Below are 19055 nucleotides of genomic sequence, written 5' to 3' on the forward strand. Positions count from 1 at the left end.
GGCCTTTCCCTATGTAACAGAGCTGTTTTTCTTATACTCAGAATGATGTATTATGTATAGTATGGATGTTTATATGTATTTTCACCTCCAGCTAACAATACCTGCTTGAATTTGTTAGCACTATTTTAAAAAAGTGCTGAAGGGAGGAAAATTGCGGAGGGCACTGAATAGTTGGCTATGTTGCTGAATATTTTAAATCTAAAGGTTCTCTCTAATGCAGCTTTGCTAGTCTTGGCTTTTCTTGTGAAGGAAGGGGCTTCTTCACCCTGAAGCAGTCAGTCAGAGCCGACTGGGGATCCCACATGCTCTTGACCCCTGGTCAATAGTGCCCTCAGCCCTAATGCGTTTTACTCCGCCTCAGGATCTGACCCCACTTGACTGATATCACAAATCACCATCCAACCTTGCTCCCTGCTTCCCGTCTCTCCGGATTTCGCCTGTCAGCTCCCAGTTGCTGTTTTATCCAGCTCACTTCACTGCAGGATTATTTAGAAGGTGATAATCTTGTGGGGTAAATTTAAGGAGACCATCAGATTTGTGCAGAATCTACTGGACTTTGCTGTAGGGAAGGTTTTCATTTTGGTGATGAAAGCTGGCATTTTTATACAGCACTATGCTCTTTGAAAAAAGGTGATGGCTTGGCGCATGGGGCTTATGTCTTGGACCTTCCAGTTGAATGATGATCAGGAGTTGTATTTACATGTAAATTAAAGTCTGTCCTCTGTTAACATTCCAGTTGCTTCTGCCTCTGGACTTCTCATCTATTTATCATTTGCGTGCACTGTGAGCACAGTGGGAGCGAGATACATGTTTGCCGTCACAATGCTGCTTTTAAATTGGGCTATGCAAATTGGCTGGAGATACTTGCTCTTGTTTTGGGAGTCTCCAGACATGGTGGTTGGTGGCATTGTCATGTGACTTGTACATTTTGGTTTCTCAGGCAACAGCATGGGGTTCAGATGAAGACACCAGGAGGTCCTGTCAAAGTAAAGGGAAAACAGAGGTAAGTTTTGCTTTGCTACAATGATGCTATGGGTAAATTCATTTACATCATGTGAAATGCACACAGGGAGCATCTGGCACCAGCTTGAGGTTGTAAATTTGCAGCATTTTAGATCTACCACCACAAGTGTATAAGCACCACAGAGCAAGCCATTTCAAAGGCCCCCCGTCCAAGTTATTAGACTTGCCCTGCATGAAATTTAAAGGTGATTTCTCTGCTGGAGAGGACACAATTTGCGACCCACCAAGGAGCAGAGTGGTGGCAAGCCAGGGGTAACATCTTGCAGTGGGGTCTGAGGCTGGGCAGGTTGGCTTATTCTCGGTACTCAGCAGTGAGCTGCTGGCATTTGGCCACATAGGCTTCAATGCTTGTTTGCAAGAGTTCATCTTTGCATAATTCACTTGAACACGAGAATTGAATCTGCTAGCACACTGCTAGAAGAACAACACTGTTCAGGTGGAATTTCACAGAGCTGCTTTGAAGGCAGGTGCAGTCTGCTAAAATGCAGTTTAAAGCAAGAATTGCTTGAACCAAGGCATGCTGTCCCAGAAGTCCGGAGCTTGCAGGCATTTCTAATCCAAGCACAGGTCCTTTCTACTCCTTTTCTGGGAAGCTAAAACAAAACCATGTATATAAAAACAAGAAATATTGTGATTTTTTCAAATGTGCTATTGGTACTGTTCAAAAATCTTCAGACTCGACTGACAGGGTGTCATATTGTCTGTCCTTAATAATACATGGCAAAGAGTTCTGTCTGAACAGAAGGAGTTAGACAAAGGATAAAAGAGGATAAGCACGGTCTTGCTTACGCATGGACAGTCAAGCAGAGTGATTGTGTGGCTGGCCCAAAATGCTGGAATTCAGTCAAGTTCCACTTCAGTGCTTTAAACACAGGATTATATGATCTTCCATTGACGACATTCATTTTATATAATAAACTTTATGTGATTACTGTATTAACTTGTATATACACAGAAAAGCTGGCTTGAATCTAGCTGGATAGGCAACAGTTTGCTTCATGTAGCTGTGGAGAACAGGAGCATGGGTATCCTAGAACATCTGTTAGAGTTTCATGTAGGATCTACGTTACGCAGGAAAACATCCATGGAGGCAAAATGGGTTGGGTTACATGAACACCAAACATGGCCAGCCGCTATAAGAAGAACCCAACAAAAGTTGGACAAAATTGAAAAACTCCAAAACTCAAGACATGAGGAATTTTTTAATTTTTAGTCTTTGTACTTTAAAATGTGGAAAGAAAGGATTTTGCTCTTTTCTTCCATTGTAAAGTTTGTGAGATTTAAATTGTATCCTATTGTTCATGAAGAATTTGAATTTATAACCCAGAATTATTTTGTCATCCCCTAGATAAAACCATGTATTTGACTGAACAAATTCTAGGATAATTTCAATTTATCTTTTTTACTGTCATGCCAAAAGAAAGCAATGGTCTGAGTATCTTCACTGCTGCTGCCTCCTCGTACTGCAAAGAATTTGCCAAAACCTTCATGAGGATAATGGTCTGAACAGCTGAGTTTATGCTGATTGTGATCCAGAGCTTGAAATTGTTTGGTGGGCACCGTGGCCATGGGTGTGAAGTTCTGAGGAACAATAATGAAGCAGATTTTTAGACACTTCTTGACGTACAATTAATGGCAAACAGAGGTGTTGACTAAGAGTCTGACAATAAGGCATAAGCTACAAACAAAGGCAGAAGGATTCTGCAGTAACTAAGTAAATTCAGATCTCCCAAGTCTGTATCTACTCTAACCTGTGTCTCCATGGCTGAGTCCTTCTTGGGGAGTCTACACATTCATTATTTGTTACGCGGCTGTGAAATGACTTAGTGCTAGCTCCAAAAATACCAAGTTTAGCCTCGCCAGCTGGTGAAGTGCTCTACTCCAGCTAAGAAGTCCGGCTCTGACCCAGCATCTCTGCCCTCGGCTGGGTAAATGCAGCAAGTGAGGGCAGCACTAATGTGAATATTTCTGGTGCTGCTCTGCAATGATGGGACAAGATCCAGAGCTCTCTCTGCCTCAGCTCTGCTTTGTCAAAACTTGACTTATGGCAGTTTTCTACCTAGCACAGATGATTTGATGATAAATATGTTATGGATTGTCAGGCCCTTAGATATGTAGTGACAGAGGCTAGAAATAAGGAGGGCCTTTGGCTCTTACATTAATTCACAGTGTAGTTTGAGTAAGTTATGTGACTGGTCCATTTTCCTTGCTGATTTAATAATGTATGTATTCTAGGGTGAGGTTTTCAAAGCTACCATGTGTATTAAAATGCTTTTTTTTCCCTTCATTCTTATGCCTGTTGAGTATCTAAATCAGATTCTTCCTGCTGCTTGGAAAAGATCTTCTAAAATGCTTAGAGCTTTACCATAAGAAAAATAAAAATTGCAAGAATAAAAGCCATGAAATACATATCACAGAAGTATAATTATGGCATGATGCTTTCTCCACATTTGAGTACCTATTGGCCAGAGGAAAGGGAGATGAGAAACCTGGGTCCTAGATCTGAGGTTAGAAGGTACCATTAGGTCATTTCTTCTGACACCCTGGCTGCAAATTTCACCTGCTCAAATGGAACTCAGTAACTTGTGTTTGGCTGCTGTACCTTTTCAAGGAAGTCAAAAAGTTTTGAACTGAAGGCCGGAAGCAAATGGGCTGACTGTGTGCTTTGCTGGCTTGTTCTAATGGCAGATCACCTTCCCTATTAACAACATGTACTTTATTTCCTCTTTGGGGATCTGGCTTCAGTTTTGAGTAGCTAGGTCTCATTTTGCCCTTCTCTACTAGGTTGAAGACCCCTTTAGTTACCAATATTTATTTTTTACAAAGGCACTTATAATCTCTTGTCAAATCAGTACTTAGGCTTTTTGATAAAGTAAGAAGCTGAGTTCTCCAAGCCTCTTTCTCCAAGTCATTTTTCTACTGCCCTTGAATATTTTTTTGTGTCTGTTTTCTGCACACTCCAATTTTTCACCTGTATTCCCTTGTCAATCTCTCTAATGCCTGAGTGTGATTAGAACAGTCTTCCACCTCTTATTCACCCTCCTCTGTTCATATACCTGGCAGTTTCATAAGCTCTTCTGCCATAGGAGATCAAGCAGAATTGCCTGGCCACTGTGACCACTGAATCCTTTTCACAGTTGCTACTCTTGGGATGTAATCTCCCAATCTATACATAGAGCCCTTTTGTTCCTTGCTCTTTCATGCATAATATCTTACAAAAATTTATTTCGTTTGTTGGGTCCAGCTCACCAGTTTAGCATATATCACTATATATATAGTGAGGCTTTGACCTCACTGGTAATTACTATTTTTGTATTATTTGGGTTATCCACAAATGTTTGCAAGGAAAAATGTTGATACTGAGCTAGTACCACTCCATCTGGGACCCTGCTAGAGTAGCAAGTTTGTGAATGATTTCACTCTGAGGACTTTTTTCAGTCCAGTAATTTATCAGATTTTAATCCATTAACGTATATGTTCTTGAACCTGATTTTAAAATTAACTCTCTGTGATATGTCATGTGGTGTTGAAAAGACTTTTCTGAGGTGTTTGTTTTCGTTTATGTCATATTTATCAACCAAAACTTGTGGTTTCCTGAAAGGATTGCATATGCTTTATTTGCCGTGTCTCTGGAGATCCACGCAGGCTTCCACGAGTAATCATTCTTATTTTTGCGACATTTATAAAATGTATCCTGATCAGCACCTTAAAATGCCTCGTGCAAAACATCCACATCACTGAGAGACAACACAGAGAAAAAAGCCTTTCTTTCTGTCTTCTAAATAATATCACCCAGAGGTTGTAGTTAGAATGAGTGATGGATAGAGCAGAAGGGGAAGAGGTGTATTTAATTTCATTAGGAGTTGCTCATCTAGATTGTAATTGGTTTGTCTCTGCATAATAGTCCACATCCATGCACCACATCTAAGGAATTTTGGCTGGTGTGGAAAGTTGTGGCTTTCTAAACAAGAGCACTTTGGTCTTTCTCCTGTCTAAGCACAGAATTATTTGTTAACTTTCCAAAAGCAGCCCTCTGTCATTTCAAAAAGTGAAAGGGAACTGTTTGTGAAAATGGCATTGATCTGGCTCTTACATGCTGTCCTAAGAGCTTTGTGTAGCCAGAAGAAAGAAAATGCATTAATAAAACTTCTGGAGCAAGAAAGAACCAAGAGAAACATCTGATAAGCATCCAGCTACTGGTTGTCCCACTGTATTGCCAGTGTAGTTTCTTCCTTTTCTTGTATGATGCCTTGATACTGGCGAGTCTTATGATTCACACAAGGTTTCAAGGAAATCCTAGCCCTAGGCTAGAGTCCATCTAAGTGGGTTTGGAGCTAATGGAGGAATCTGCTGTTTCAGGCCTTCAAGTGGCTCTGTGTCACACAGAGGATGTGCCCTCTGGTTATCTAGTGGAGCTGGGAATCTCCATGCCACTTACGAATAATAGGCATCCAGGTAGGACAGGCACCACATCAATCCCCAGGCAAACAGCTGGGATGCTGTCAGATATTTTTTCCTCCCTTTGTAACTGTTCCTAGAGATCTGAACCTACATTCCTTAGTACTTCTGCTAAGATGTCAATGCAGAATCAGCCCCCAAATTTGATTTGAAGTCCATTAAAGAAAACTTGGCTGGAAAAATCATTAGCAATTTTCTTTGCTATCTACTGCACTCAAAGGAGAAAGACAGCTTGATCAGAGTATTGGCTTAAACTGATTAATAGAATTGTTTGTCCAAAGAAATAAATATAGATACCTGAGAGCACATTAATAACAGTGCTCGAGAACGTTAGATCTTGATTATTTTTTAACAAATTGGGATGAACTGCAACAGATAAATGTTTGCTGCACTCCAAAATGTTGTTGAAGGGGTAAGATGGAGTTCTGCTGGCTGATCTCTGCACTGCAGGTTATGGTCCAGGAGTTTGTGCTTCTTTACTGAGGACAACAAACCATCTGAAACAGCTATTTTTCTCATACAGTATGTAAATGTGTTTTTAATCTATGATTAAAATATATCGGTATGTGATGAAATAGCGTTAGCCTAAAAAAAAGAAAGAATTAAAAAGGGGATCTCTAAAAACAGGACTTGAGTGGTTTATTCAAAGTAAAAGGGCAATTAAAGTAGTGGCTATGTATGGTTATGCTTTCAAAGAAAAATACATCTGTACAATGAGATTAAGGGCTTATAACATTTCAGAACTCCAGTGTTCAGAGATGACAGATGAAACGACTCAAGAAGCACCTACAGCTGGCTTATTCGCAGCATCCTGAAAATGTCTTTTTGAATTTTACCTTGAACCGAAGCCAGCAGGAGTTCAACCCCTCCATTTGCTGATCTGTCCACATGAATGAGGGGAGTAACAGGGCGGCGCTCTTGGTTCTCGGGTTTGAAATGTGCTTTCAAAGCAGCCTGACATCTGAATGAGCTAGAAAGAGGCCTGGTCCTGTCTACGGCTGTGGACATGACAGCATTCACAGACAGACACATTTAAATGTGATTAAAAATTAGAGAGGTGATTCTGCCACTTTAGTCTGCTCTGGTGAGACCTCACCTGGAGTACTGTGTGCAGGTCTGGAGCCCTCAATATAGAAAGGACATGGACCTGATGGAGCGGGTCCAGAGGAGGGCCACCAAAATGATCAGGGGGCTGGAGCACCTCTCCTATGAGGACAGACTGAGGGAGCTGGGGTTGTTTATGTTGGAGAAAAGGAGGCTCCGGGGGGACCTAATAGCAACCTTCCAGTACCTGAGGGGGGCCTACAGGAAGGCTGGGGAGGGTCTGTTTACAAAGGCCTGCAGTGACAGGACGAGGGGCAATGGTTTTAAGTTGGAGAAGGGGAGATTTAGATTGGATATTAGGAAAAAGTTCTTTACCATGAGGGTGGTGGAACACTGGAACAGGTTGCCCAGGGAGGTGGTTGAGGCCCCTTCCCTTGAGATATTCAAGGTGAAGCTCGACGAGGCCCTGGGCAACCTGGTCTAGTAGGGGGTGTCCCTGCTGACTGCGGGGAGGTCGGACTAGATGACCTTTGGAGGTCCCTTCCGGCCTGGACCAATCTATGAATCTATGAAATTTCAATTTTGCAAAAACTGCGATAAATGAGGATAGGCTTGAACTGTATGGGGATGGGAGGGAGGGGCTTCAGTGAAGTTCATTCATTTAGTGACTGTGAGACCCTGTGCCCTGTGGGGTTGAGCATTAAAAGTCATGTACTCTCCCTTTCCAGAAAAACAAAGGTTGTTAGACTGCAGAAAAGTGATATCTACTCAATTTAAGGTCTCATCTCAAAAAAGGGACCGTTACCAAGTAATTTTGAGGAAGGAGCAAGAACGCTAAAGTGGGTAACATGCAATTCGTAGGAAAATTGGAGATATCCTTAATGCTCTGGCAATGAGCCACAGGTTTTTATCAGCTCTGCCATATATTTAATAATAATCCCAACTAATATAACTGGGTTATTCTCATTAACCATATAAATACCCAGTCTTCCCCCTTTATTTAAATCCTTAATCTCTTGATCCCAATAATATTTTCTGGCAATGAGATTTGCAGGCTGATCATACACAGATTTAACTGTCTGCTCCATAATGTGAGAGCAGGATCCAAATATTGTCTCGTCTGGACAGAGTTGGGTTCAAGCTTGCCAGATTTTCTAGCTATATTAAAGCCATTCTGAATTTTGCCTCCTGTATGCCTAGCATTTTCCAGCCACATGGAAGAACCTGCATTAAATAGCTCCTATTTTCTGTAAGTGTTTGTGAGATCATTTTACTAGCCAGTTGCCTCAGCTATGAATTGTTGGAGAGAGGAGCATGTTGAATGATTTTTTCAGAGCAAATCCAGGCTGGTTTAAAGAACACGGAGAGGAGGCTGTTCCTTTCTAGTTATTTTGAGAACAGGGTAGAAAGGAGATCTAATGTAAATCTCACCAGCAGTGTCTTGAGAAAAGTCCTGCAAGCTGGAGCATTTATGTGGTTCGGTTTCTTCTTTGCTTTTGCTGGAGGTTTTCATAGACTGACATGACTGGCAGTGGGTACAGCAATAAGAAATAACAAATGAGTACAGTATTAGGGCCAGGAAGGCTTAAGAGGTGGGTTCTGGTAGTTAGATCTTTGTTGCTGTCCTTCGGGATCTCCTCTGACTCGGTGTGTCACCATGGCAAGTCCTTTAGCTCCTGTGTGTTTTGATTCACCCAGCTTGAGAGGACAGGGCAGGTAGATAATGCACGTCTGCTTCAGAACATTACCTGAAGCTTTATACATTGCTTTGAGACTAGTGGATAAAATATACATGTTATCATTGCTCTTCCTCCAGGAGCGTGGAGTGCTGTTACCACCATCAGTAAGGCAAGTCCAGGGAAAATGCCTACTCAGCTAATTCATAGGAATAACTATGGTTGGATATGGCCCATGCCTAGAGGCACTGTTATTTAAGCAGCGTGGAAAGCATCCAGTAGTCACCCCAATTTCTGCCTCTTACAGCCAATGAAATAATTAGTGGGCTTGGTGCATCCAGTTCCCTGAAGTTCCCTGTCAAGTGTTTCCAGTCTAATGCCTCATCCATACGGACTGTGCTCTTTTGCTCTTTGCTACCGCAGTGGGGTATGGGCTGGAAGTCACAGATTAAATATTGTGGTGCAGGTTCAGACAGCAGCAGATATATTTGCTCAGTATGGTTTCTCCTGTGTTTCAATAAATAACTTCTGCTTTAGACTGAATGAGTACAAATGAAACCATGCTTAATTAGGCTAAAATAACATAATATTTTACCAGCTTCCAGCATCCTTACCAACCCAGGCTACTGCTCCTTGGAGTAAAGTCTGCAACAGATGCATCACTGCCAGTAGACTCCAGAAGACCATCCAGCACATGACCTTGCAGAGCAATTCTTTTTCGTATGCTATCTTCTCAGCTGGGAAGATTTTTATAGAAATTGAAGTTTGCTGATCTGTAATATAGTTTTGTGCAAAGAAGCGAATTCTGCAAATTAGGATTTTAGATTTCTGCAGGACAGAATTTTAGATGGGAATATATTGAAGTACCTAGGCAGGAAAGGGTCCGGCAACATAAATGATATTAGCTGATTTGGGTCAGAAGCCATGCTCAGACTCTGCACAAAGCAGAGAAAGGTGGACGTGGAGGGAGAGCAAATGGGTACTCTCTTATTGTGTGAAATTTGGGTGCAGAGCTGCGTTCTAAGTTAGATACCAAATCAATCATCTTCTGAAAACAGAACCTTGTTGGGAGAGGAGCTCATACCTTTTTTTTTTTTTATAGCATCCCCTCAAGAATTTCTAGTACTTTGCAGTTAAATAAATAATGGTCCTAATATTATGTGGGATTGAACAACTGTGCTCTCCAGAAAGAGGAATTACTTAACCCACTCATGAAATGCAGATGTCTCTAGGGCAGGGAATAACTAACAGGGCTCACAGCACCCTGTAACGATGATGGGAGAGGGCAGAGAGCCCTTCGTCTTGCTCAAGGAAGTGATGAGATCTCTATTCTCAACACACAGAATGTGGGACGGTGCTTCTCAAGATCCTATTTGATAGACTGATGGCACAGTCACCGTGACTGATCTGCTCCTGAAATAAGAAGTGCTGAGTTGACCCAGCTATGAATTCAAGCTCTCATTTTCGGGTGCCAGGCTTTATGTATGTGATCCCCGATACACCTGCTGAGACTCAACACTGGCAGCACCTGCTCCGTGGCACTCTGTAGCCTCTGCCTGGGCTGGAGGAGTGCTCCTGGGCTTGCTCAAGTGCAGGCCCTCTCATCTTCTCCAGTCAAAAGCAAGCCTCGCTTGTCTGTGGTTAACACTGGTGGGATTTCTCTAAATGCCATCCTTCAGCAAGTTGATTTCCATACAGTAAATAAAAGGAGATAGCGCGTAATCCAGCTAAGCAAGCCTCTTCCTTCCCAGACGATGAGGAGTGTTTTTACACTGCTGAATCTTGCAAATGAAGTCTTCAGGGAGATGATCAACAGTGTGGAGCGCTGTGAGACAGGGAAGCTCGCAGAGTGATTGCTGTGTACAGGAGGAGAAGCGGTGTCTGCAGCTGTAGGCTCAGCTTAGTGGCAAATTATGATCTATCGGAGGGAGGAAAGCAAAGCAGCCAGGAAAACCCAGCCAAGTTTGTTACTTTTTTAACAAGTTTCCTCTTCTGTTTACAGTAGAATAGAATAGACCTTCTTCCCTTGGAAGCCTGTGGGTGCCCGTGATTAGCCGTTGCTCATATCCTTTCCTCTGAGGTGCCCCCAGAGCCCAGGGCAGGCAGGCGGGTACCAGACTTGCTGTACATCTCTCATCGGGCTGTTCAGATGAACCTTGGGGCAGGCAGCTCTCGAGCCTCCTGTACTGCCTGTGCGAGCTGCATGCTAGTCTTGCACCTCCCTTTCCCTGTGCGTACTGTTAGAAAGTCCCTGCTTTATGTGGCTTCCTCTTCTCCCACTGCTTAACTCCCCAAAGGCGCTCAGTTGGCCTGATCCGCAGTCCACACGTCTCTGGATACGAGTCTGTGGGGAGAAAGAAAAGCCGTGGGGAGAATGAATTGCCTCTCTCCAACACCACAAAGGGGATTTTCTGAAAAAAGTCAACTGCGGCCTTGTGCTGCCACCCCCACCCCAATGTGGGACATCTGGAGCCCCACACCTTTGGGGTAGGGCATGTGGAGAGAGTCGCCTGTTTGTACCAGCAAGTGGTCGTACAGCTAAGAGAGGATTTGCTATTTCTCACCGGCCTGGCCTGAAAGAGAAACTCCTTCTACCATGGAAAATCCTGGCGCACAGTCCTTGCGGGAGGCAGAAAGTAACAGCATGTTCAAGCACGAGATTCTCCTGACCAGCCTGGTCTATTAAACAGAAGTTCCTGCTGTTTTCCTGCTGGCGCTGGTGTGAATTATAGTGCAGATGGACCCACTGTCCTTCACTGGAGTTTGTAGCTGGGTAACATTTTCAAATCTGCGGCGTTACTGGGAAAAATAGGTCAGAAGTATCATCATGAAAATAGGGAGGATTCCTCCTCCGGTCTACGCAGAGCACAGACAGAGGCACTTGTGTAGCTAATACAGAGTCAACCTGATGGATCACATCCTATCCAGGGACTGTGCAGGGCTATGATTAGAGAAATAACCAGCTTGCTCACTCAGACCACTAGTTCCCTACAGGTGTGCACTGCTTGATGCAACAAACCTCAGTCTGAGTTAGAGCTAAGGAAGGTGTATTCCAGCTGCAATACAGGCAATTTTAAAAATGTAATAAATAGCCCCACAGTCCCCTTTTCAAAAATGCTTTGTCCACGTCTTGTGTCTCTATAGGAAGAGTGCCAGAACTATGTCCGAGTGCTAATTGTTTATGGCAAGAAGGTTTTTACCTGTGGTACCAATGCCTTTTCGCCGGTGTGTTCCAGTCGACAGGTATGTTTTGCCTATTTTGTGGTGATGGAGAAGGCTGGATATGTGCTCTGGGGAAGGCCGGTCATTTGGCAGGACATCATGGCTGTAAAGAATATGTTCCAAATGTAGCTGATCTGAAATTGTTTTGGTTTTGTTCTCTGGGCTGCTTAAGGGCAGCGGGTGTACCTGCAGGTGGGGAGCAAAAAACCTATGAGTGAGATGGATCTGGACAAAGTGCTGCTCATGAAAACTTTGGATATGCTGTTGAAAATGGGGAATATAGACAAGCTTAGCTGTGAACACCTCCTGAGCTGAATGCTTAAATGTTTCCTTGAAATAAATGGCAAAACTCCTTTTGGCTTCAAAGGAGGCAGGAACAGATCCAAAGCAATGTTTATTTTAATATTTTTTAATGCCAGTATACATTCAGGAGGTGTCTATGGAAGATTAGAAATCTGTGCTAGCAGCAGGAGCACCTGATTACACTGAGTGGGTTGGGGCCTGCAGGCTTTATTGGCTGGGGAATTACCCTTCTTACAAAGGAATAAGATCAGTGAGGCTCAGACACAACTTCTTATGTTGGCAAATGATGGATATAAAGATCAATTTACACTCATCACTGACCTTACTTTCTTATAGCTGCCTGTTTTTTTTAAAATCGGGGTTTTGTTTGTAGGTGCTTGCGGGCAAACTGAATTCTGTGTACCTCTCTCCTTTTAAATACAGGTAGGAAATCTTAGCAAAATCATTGACAGAATTAATGGAGTGGCTCGGTGCCCGTACGACCCCCGGCATAACTCGACAGCTGTGATCACATCGCGAGGAGAACTCTATGCTGCAACTGTAATTGATTTCTCTGGACGGGATCCTGCTATTTACCGCAGCCTTGGAAATGTTCCCCCACTTAGGACAGCACAATACAACTCCAAATGGCTCAACGGTAAAGTCTTGTGGGTCATATCTGAGCAAGAGGTGTATTAAAGTCAACTTGTTAGGCTTGTTAATCTTTCCCTCTCTTTTCATATTGGGATCCAGAGTTATGATGGGGAAGGGCTTCCGGTGCGATAATCGATGCAGCTTAGAAGACATTTAAAAGTAGCCTGGAAGTATTTCAGAGAAGTTGATTTAGAAATAGAAAATGGGTCTTAAAGGCTACTTATATGGGTCTTTGTCTTGTGAGACGACCAAATACATCTTTTTAACAAGAAATCTTCTCTAAGATTTGAAGATCAAAACCAACTTAAAGCATCACATCCTTGACCCAGTTCTGCACGGTGTTAAGCACCCTCTACTTCCACTGACTCAGCTGAAGATGGTTGGTTTCAGTGCAAGATCAGTCCAAACCCGAGAAATTTCACAGCACATTATGTTCAACATGAACCCACGGTGTTGTGGATTTATAGTTATTAAAAGCATCTGTTATCCCAGTGTGATAATACCCTATATCAAGCAAGTTATAGAATTTCAACAAGTAATTTCTGCACTGAGTCCACACGTTGTGACTGGGGCCAAGCACATCTTGTCTGAGCAGACTGAACAGACTGTAGTGATGGAGACCCCCAATATTCCCCTCTCCCTCTCTCCTTTGATCCAGGTAAGTTGACAAGATATTCAGAATCTTTCCTTTGGATTTCAGGACCTTTCAATCAAAGATAGGAGCAGTAGGACTGTGCACAATCTGAAGCTTAATGAGACTGAACTAGGTGTCTGCAGGCATATTGAAGTCAGTATGGAGATACGGAGTTGTGGGAAAAGGGTGTCATCAGGCAAGACTGTGAATTAGGACCAAGAAGCAGCGTAACCCATATGCAGTCACTAGAAATACATGCCTCTTGTCTGTGCACAAATGAAGAATTCAGACAAAAGTCACATTGAAACAGAGGAGTTTAAGGAAAGACAAACAGAAATTGAGTTTCTATTCTGTGATTGGAAAAGCTAACATGACTCTTGGATTTATAACCTTGTGCAGCGTTGGTGACATTGGAGTAATTTCATCCTGTTCTGGCCACTTTTCAACAAGAAACAGAAAACTTGAAGATGATTCAGAGAAGAGCCATGGAGTGATTTGAAGCTAGGGGAGCCTGCCTCACAGTGAGAGACTTAAGGAGCTCAATTTATTTATCTCTCTGAAAAGTAGATAAAAGGTGTTTTGTTCATGATATGGAAGTACTTACATCAAGAGAAGATTTCTGGCAGGATAAAGTTCTTTAATCTAGCAGTCGAGTCATGACAAGAGCCTGTGATTGGAAGCTGAAACCACATAATTTCAAATGGAAAAAGTACAGGTTGCAGCTGGGTCAGTCTTCAGTCATTTGAACAAGTCACTGAGGAAAGTGATGGATGTAAAGCCGTGTGACATTGGCCAGTAAGATCAGATCTCCTTCGAAAGATGTGGTCTAATTCACCTGTTAGTTACACGATCTGATGGTGGAATTACAGGGTGAAATTCTCTGGTTCATGTTAGACAGAAGGTCAGATTGGTGAGCACAACCGTCCCTTTAAGAGTCACTGTTTGTTTGAAGGAGAAAGTTTGATGGGAGATGCTTTGCAGAGCCCTTCCCTCTCTACCATCCTTGGCCTCCTAAACCTGCCTTGCAGCTGCGTCAGCCTACCCTACTCTCCCTCCGCCACAACTCTCTTCTCCTTTCACTCCTGGGCTTCAGCCCTAAAGGAATTCTGTACTTTCCTTTTTTCTTCTTCCTTTGAACATTGCTCAGAAATGAACGTTGTAAATGCAGTGTATAAAACCAACAGGGTTTTTTTTGTTTAGTCAAATATTATTCATTGGCCAATCTTTTCCCGTTGCCAAAGAAACTGTTGGGATAAAAGACCGTACACTTTAAAGCTTTGTTAAATACCCCGTTAAAATATTCACTACAAACCCAATTCCAGGTTCTTTTCAATTCTTTATGAAAATAATAGCAATAATTCTAGGAGAATAAAAATTAAGGAGAACTTGCTTCGATGCTGTCAGTCTGTGGCATGGTTTTGTTTTATGGACATAAGATAATCTTTTGTGCCTAGAAGCTGGAAAGACTTCATGATAAAAGCCAGATGTGATTGTGCTGGGAGAGTAGGTTGAATGTTTCAATGCAGCAGTCTGGGGAATCGGGCGGATGCACACAGCATATTTAACACACCATAAGGTGCACTTCAGAAGTGAATAGGTGAAAGAATCCAATGGGAAGGCTTTATATTGTAAAATGAGTATAGGTATAGGTCATGCATATGCAAGGTGTTGAACTCTGCTTTCAGTGAAGTCAGTAGCAGCTTTGGCAATAAAGTGGGGAAACAATGGAGTCCTTCCAAGATCTGAAAAACGGAACTAGAACAATATTCCCATAAATCATTATTCTCATCTACTGTTTTATGTCATCTGCTGACTCCAAACTCCCCGTGGTCCCAGCTTTGACAGCCTGTGTAAAGGGAGCTGGTGGCACAATGCAATGGGCAAGTCAGCAAGCACAGATTGATTTCTGACCTGTAAAAATCTCTTCAAATGTTTGTTTTTCAGAGCCCAACTTTATTGCTGCCTATGACATCGGTTTGTTCACCTACTTCTTCTTCCGTGAGAATGCGGTAGAACATGACTGTGGGAAAACAGTGTATTCTCGTGTGGCAAGGGTTTGCAAAAATGATATTGGAGGGAGATTTTTGCTGGAGGACACGTGGACAACTTTCATGAAGGCCAGGCTGAACTGCTCCCGTGCTGGAGAAATCCCTTTCTATTATAATGAATTGCAAAGCACCTTCTACCTTCCTGAGCAAGATCTGATCTATGGTGTCTTCACTACTAATGTGTAAGTTGCACTGGTTTTACTGCCCTTCCTCTAATACCCAGCAGTCTGAGACTGTCAATATCCTGATTTCTTAGACAGTCTGAACAATCATTTTTGAACAATCCTTTGGTTAACGCGAAGGAACGGATAGGTCTGTGTTATCCATCTAGTGATATAGCCTTTAGAACAGTGGTTTTAATTCATGGTTCATAGATTCCTGGAGTCCATAAAAGGTGACTGTGCAGTTCTAGGGTAACTTAATTTGATATAAACCTGGGCTGTGGCAGACTTCTGACTTCTTGTAGTGGCAATGCTACTTGTGTAGTTCAGCGAACTAGTCTAAAAATGACCCAACAGAAAAACATAATTAATTTTCAACCAGGTTAACTGCCTGGACAATCTGACACAATGGTGTGAACATTGGGGCTGGCCCATGAGATGGACAGGTACATATGCTTGGGAGAGAAGGACTGGAAGGAGGAGAATGAGACAGATGGGATCACAACAGCCTAGACTGAAATCTACATAAACTGCTGTTGAGCAACACTATAGAAGCAACGTCATGCAGGCTACACAGCATTTGACATTTCCAAGGGGGACTGTACGTCCACTACAGACTGTATCAGGTCCACAAATCAAAAGCAGTGTTGGAACTCTGAGGGGAAGGCATGATTTCTGAAACTTCATAATCACCTCTTCTTGGCTTGATATTGAAAAAAAGCTTGTAATTGGAATGATTTAGTGTAGCTGTGAAAGCAGAAAGAAGAAGAGTTAATTAAAAAATATATTAAAAAACTCATAATGTATATTTTTAAGTCAGGAAAGCTCAAATAACTTTTTCTGTGAAGCCCAAGGCTAGGATGATAAGTTTCAAGCTATAACCAGTCTGCGTGGTATTGAGTTTCAATAATACATGTTCTCCAGGGGCGTGTTATCCTGACGTGTAAACTGGAGAATGAAAATCTGAGTTAGTTACTCCACACGACAAATGCTCAAAGCGCCTTTCTCATGCTGGGTAGCCAACGTCTTTGCGGGTTTTGTGTGCAAAGGAGTACTGTTCAATATGAATAAGGGTCTGTTCCCAAGAAGCCCACAGCAAACCAAAGAAGTGAAGCACCACTGAAGTACAGGCCTTCCTATTTTAATGTGTCACTTGCTGGTGTGACAGAGCTTGAACTTCAGCTCTTGAAGTCACAAAGCATCAGCCCCAACTTCTTGAGCTAAATGAAGCACTGTTGGGAGTTTCGCTATAAGAGTCAACAGACCCCGAATGTTATTCCCGTTCTGTAAGTGCCAAGAAGTAGGTAAGTGTTTGGCCACCCTCATCCTTCTTCCATGTTTTGTTTCTGCACTACCATTACCAACGTGCCAAAAGTGAGCCAGTGGAGAAGCAACTAGAAAAAAAACCACATGAATGAGTCCTGTACCTTGACTGTGGACTTTTAGGAAAATCTGTCCTGGGATTCAAAGGAGCATGAGTCATTCTCTGAAAACATGTAGAGGACGTTAGCCAAACTTCCTGAGCATTAAAAGGAAACCTGGCTACTGCTTGGGCATTTGAGGTGATGCTTTTTTTTTTTTTTTTGCAAACAGATGCCCATAGTGATAATGTTTTATCTGTCGAATTGTCCATTCATCCAGCCAAGAACAGAAGTTAGAAATGGCAAAATTATTAATAACTATTCTATTTATCAAATTGGTATAGTTTTTGGAATATAAGTGAGGAGACATAGGCTACCTCTAGTTGGAAGAGTTCTTGTCTGCTGTTTCTGTCTCCCAGGTTCAATGTGAGACATGATGAGTGTTACCCATCTCCTCTGGGTTACACTTAGGTCCCTCTTCATACACTATGGGTGTATCTTCTCTCTTATATCTTTGGAGGACAATATAATATGTAACGTTTGTGTAATTGAAGAAATGAGTTATTGATAATAGCTGAAGTTAGATCAAGTAGCATTTTGGGTCTACAACAGGATGTTCTTTTGAGAATTCAAAGCAAAAATGTTCCAATTTGTCATCCGACTAGAGAAATAATGGTAATTATTCTTTTAACTTCCACTGGGACTTATATCATGCTGCATGAGCTCTGCATACCAAAGAGGGTTGATGTATGCTCCAGTCTGAGTTTCTTTATAATAGAATACCGATGCACCATAAAACTATGATTTTTTTCTTTAAAGGTACTTTTATTTTGCAAGGATCATATTTAATTAATTTAGGGTCATCTTATAACCAAGGGGTATTAGTGGTTGTGGTAACACCCACATATAGATTTATTGCTTCATGTCATGTTATACCCAGCTGAATCAGTGGAAAGAGAGCTTTTTGGGAAAGCTGCTGATGAAATATTTAAGAAGTTTTTATTAAACTTTTTCTGGGAGGTAATGCAGACAATGTTAAAACCTCCTTGAACTTAACCCATTCTCTAAACCACCTAGTTAATCACAGGAAGTAGGAGGTGGGAATACAGGAGGCTGCACTTCACACCAGGGCAACACAGGGGCCAGCTGCACAAGTTGATGTCACTGGCTTGAGACTGGGATCAAACTTTTCACAGAGAGGGATGGGAATTATGCCAGGCCACAGATGGAATGGAAAACGGGCCGCAGATTCATCAAAAACCTCTTTCCTTTCTCCTCTAGCAAAGAGAAAGGACTAAACTGTGGAGTCCTTAGCAAGGCCCTAAAAATATCTTTTTCTTTTTTTTAAAAAAATGGTGTTTTTGTTAGACTAGTGGTGTTTTATTCTTTCTTTTCCTTTTTCATTTTCTTTCTCATTCTCTTTTCTTTTTCATGTGTGCCTCAAGGCATTTACTTGTCATCCATCATTAGCTTTGTCTTAAGAGCTGCCGTCTGTGAGCACGCGCTGCGTCAGCCGTGCTCAGGCAGAAGTGGAGAAAGGTTCACCCAGCGTTGCTTTGACATGTTCAAAGCGAGCTACTCCATCAGTCTGGGGATGGAAGGGGCAGGGGCAGGAGCGGAGAATGGGAAGGCAAAGCAAGAAGTTCTGCCCGATGTTGTATTGGTTGGAAGAAATATGCTGGGAAAAATCTGTTCTTCTCCTTCCCAGTCTGGGACTGTGGAGCAAGGCTTTTTTTTTTTGTGCAAGAGAGTATAATTATTGGTTTAGTTAAAGAAATGTATTCTTTTCAGAGAATTCAAATTGCTTTAATTAGCAGAAAGATACATACAGCAGGGTATGCGTTATTTAAAAGGCACCATGACGAGTCAGTCTCTTGTGCTAGTCCTATTTTTAGTTTTATTCTGATATCTTTTTCTCTAAATGTTGTTCTTTTCCTTTAAAAAAAAAAAAAAAAAAAAGCTGGGGGGAAGGAGAGAGCTGGGAGCAGGTTTGAATTTCAGGTCACCACTTAGCAAACATCCTGCTTTGGGCTGGCTTGCCTGAGGTGCCATCACCATCTGGGAAGTGCCCTCCAGCCCTCTTGAGGCAAAAGGAGATGAGCCTGCTCAGGACCTTGCAGAAATGGGTCCTTCATGACTAAAATGGGACAGTGAAGGCCGATGGATCTGTGTGCGAGTCTGACTGGGCAGTGGAACATCCCTAAAACAAATGCCCTTCCATACAGCAGCGTTTCCCTAGCCATGCCTCCCCTGGCTGGTGCGTGCGTGGTGAACAGCCTGCGCGAGACAGATGCTGTTCCCGGGTGGGAACACAAAGAAGTGAACTGTGATCATTGAAAACAGAGGCTTTCACATATTAGGAAGACCTCCTTGCATGCTGAGATGCTGTAAAACCGGTCCGGTTTGCACTGTCACCCTCTCCCTTCCCCTGCACGTATGTGTATGCATGTGTGTATTTATTTTTATATATATATATATGTAGTGTTAGGGGA

The 19055-nt window shown here is 42.4% G+C and overlaps 1 protein-coding gene across 2 annotated transcripts in view; it reads left to right on the forward strand.

The window, feature by feature from the left end:
- SEMA5B (semaphorin 5B) overlaps positions 1-19055 on the forward strand; it is a 133869-nt gene that overhangs the window by 54961 nt on the left and 59853 nt on the right. For both annotated transcript variants that reach the window (XM_074144783.1, XM_074144784.1), the window contains exons 4-7: positions 941-1003; positions 11346-11444; positions 12150-12363; positions 14938-15223. In XM_074144783.1, the coding sequence (XP_074000884.1) occupies positions 941-1003; positions 11346-11444; positions 12150-12363; positions 14938-15223 (662 nt within the window). The remainder of the gene's footprint in view (positions 1-940; positions 1004-11345; positions 11445-12149; positions 12364-14937; positions 15224-19055) is intronic.

The sequence above is a fragment of the Numenius arquata genome, chromosome 3 (assembly GCF_964106895.1).
Source record: "Numenius arquata chromosome 3, bNumArq3.hap1.1, whole genome shotgun sequence".
In the NCBI taxonomy this organism is placed as follows: domain Eukaryota; kingdom Metazoa; phylum Chordata; class Aves; order Charadriiformes; family Scolopacidae; genus Numenius; species Numenius arquata.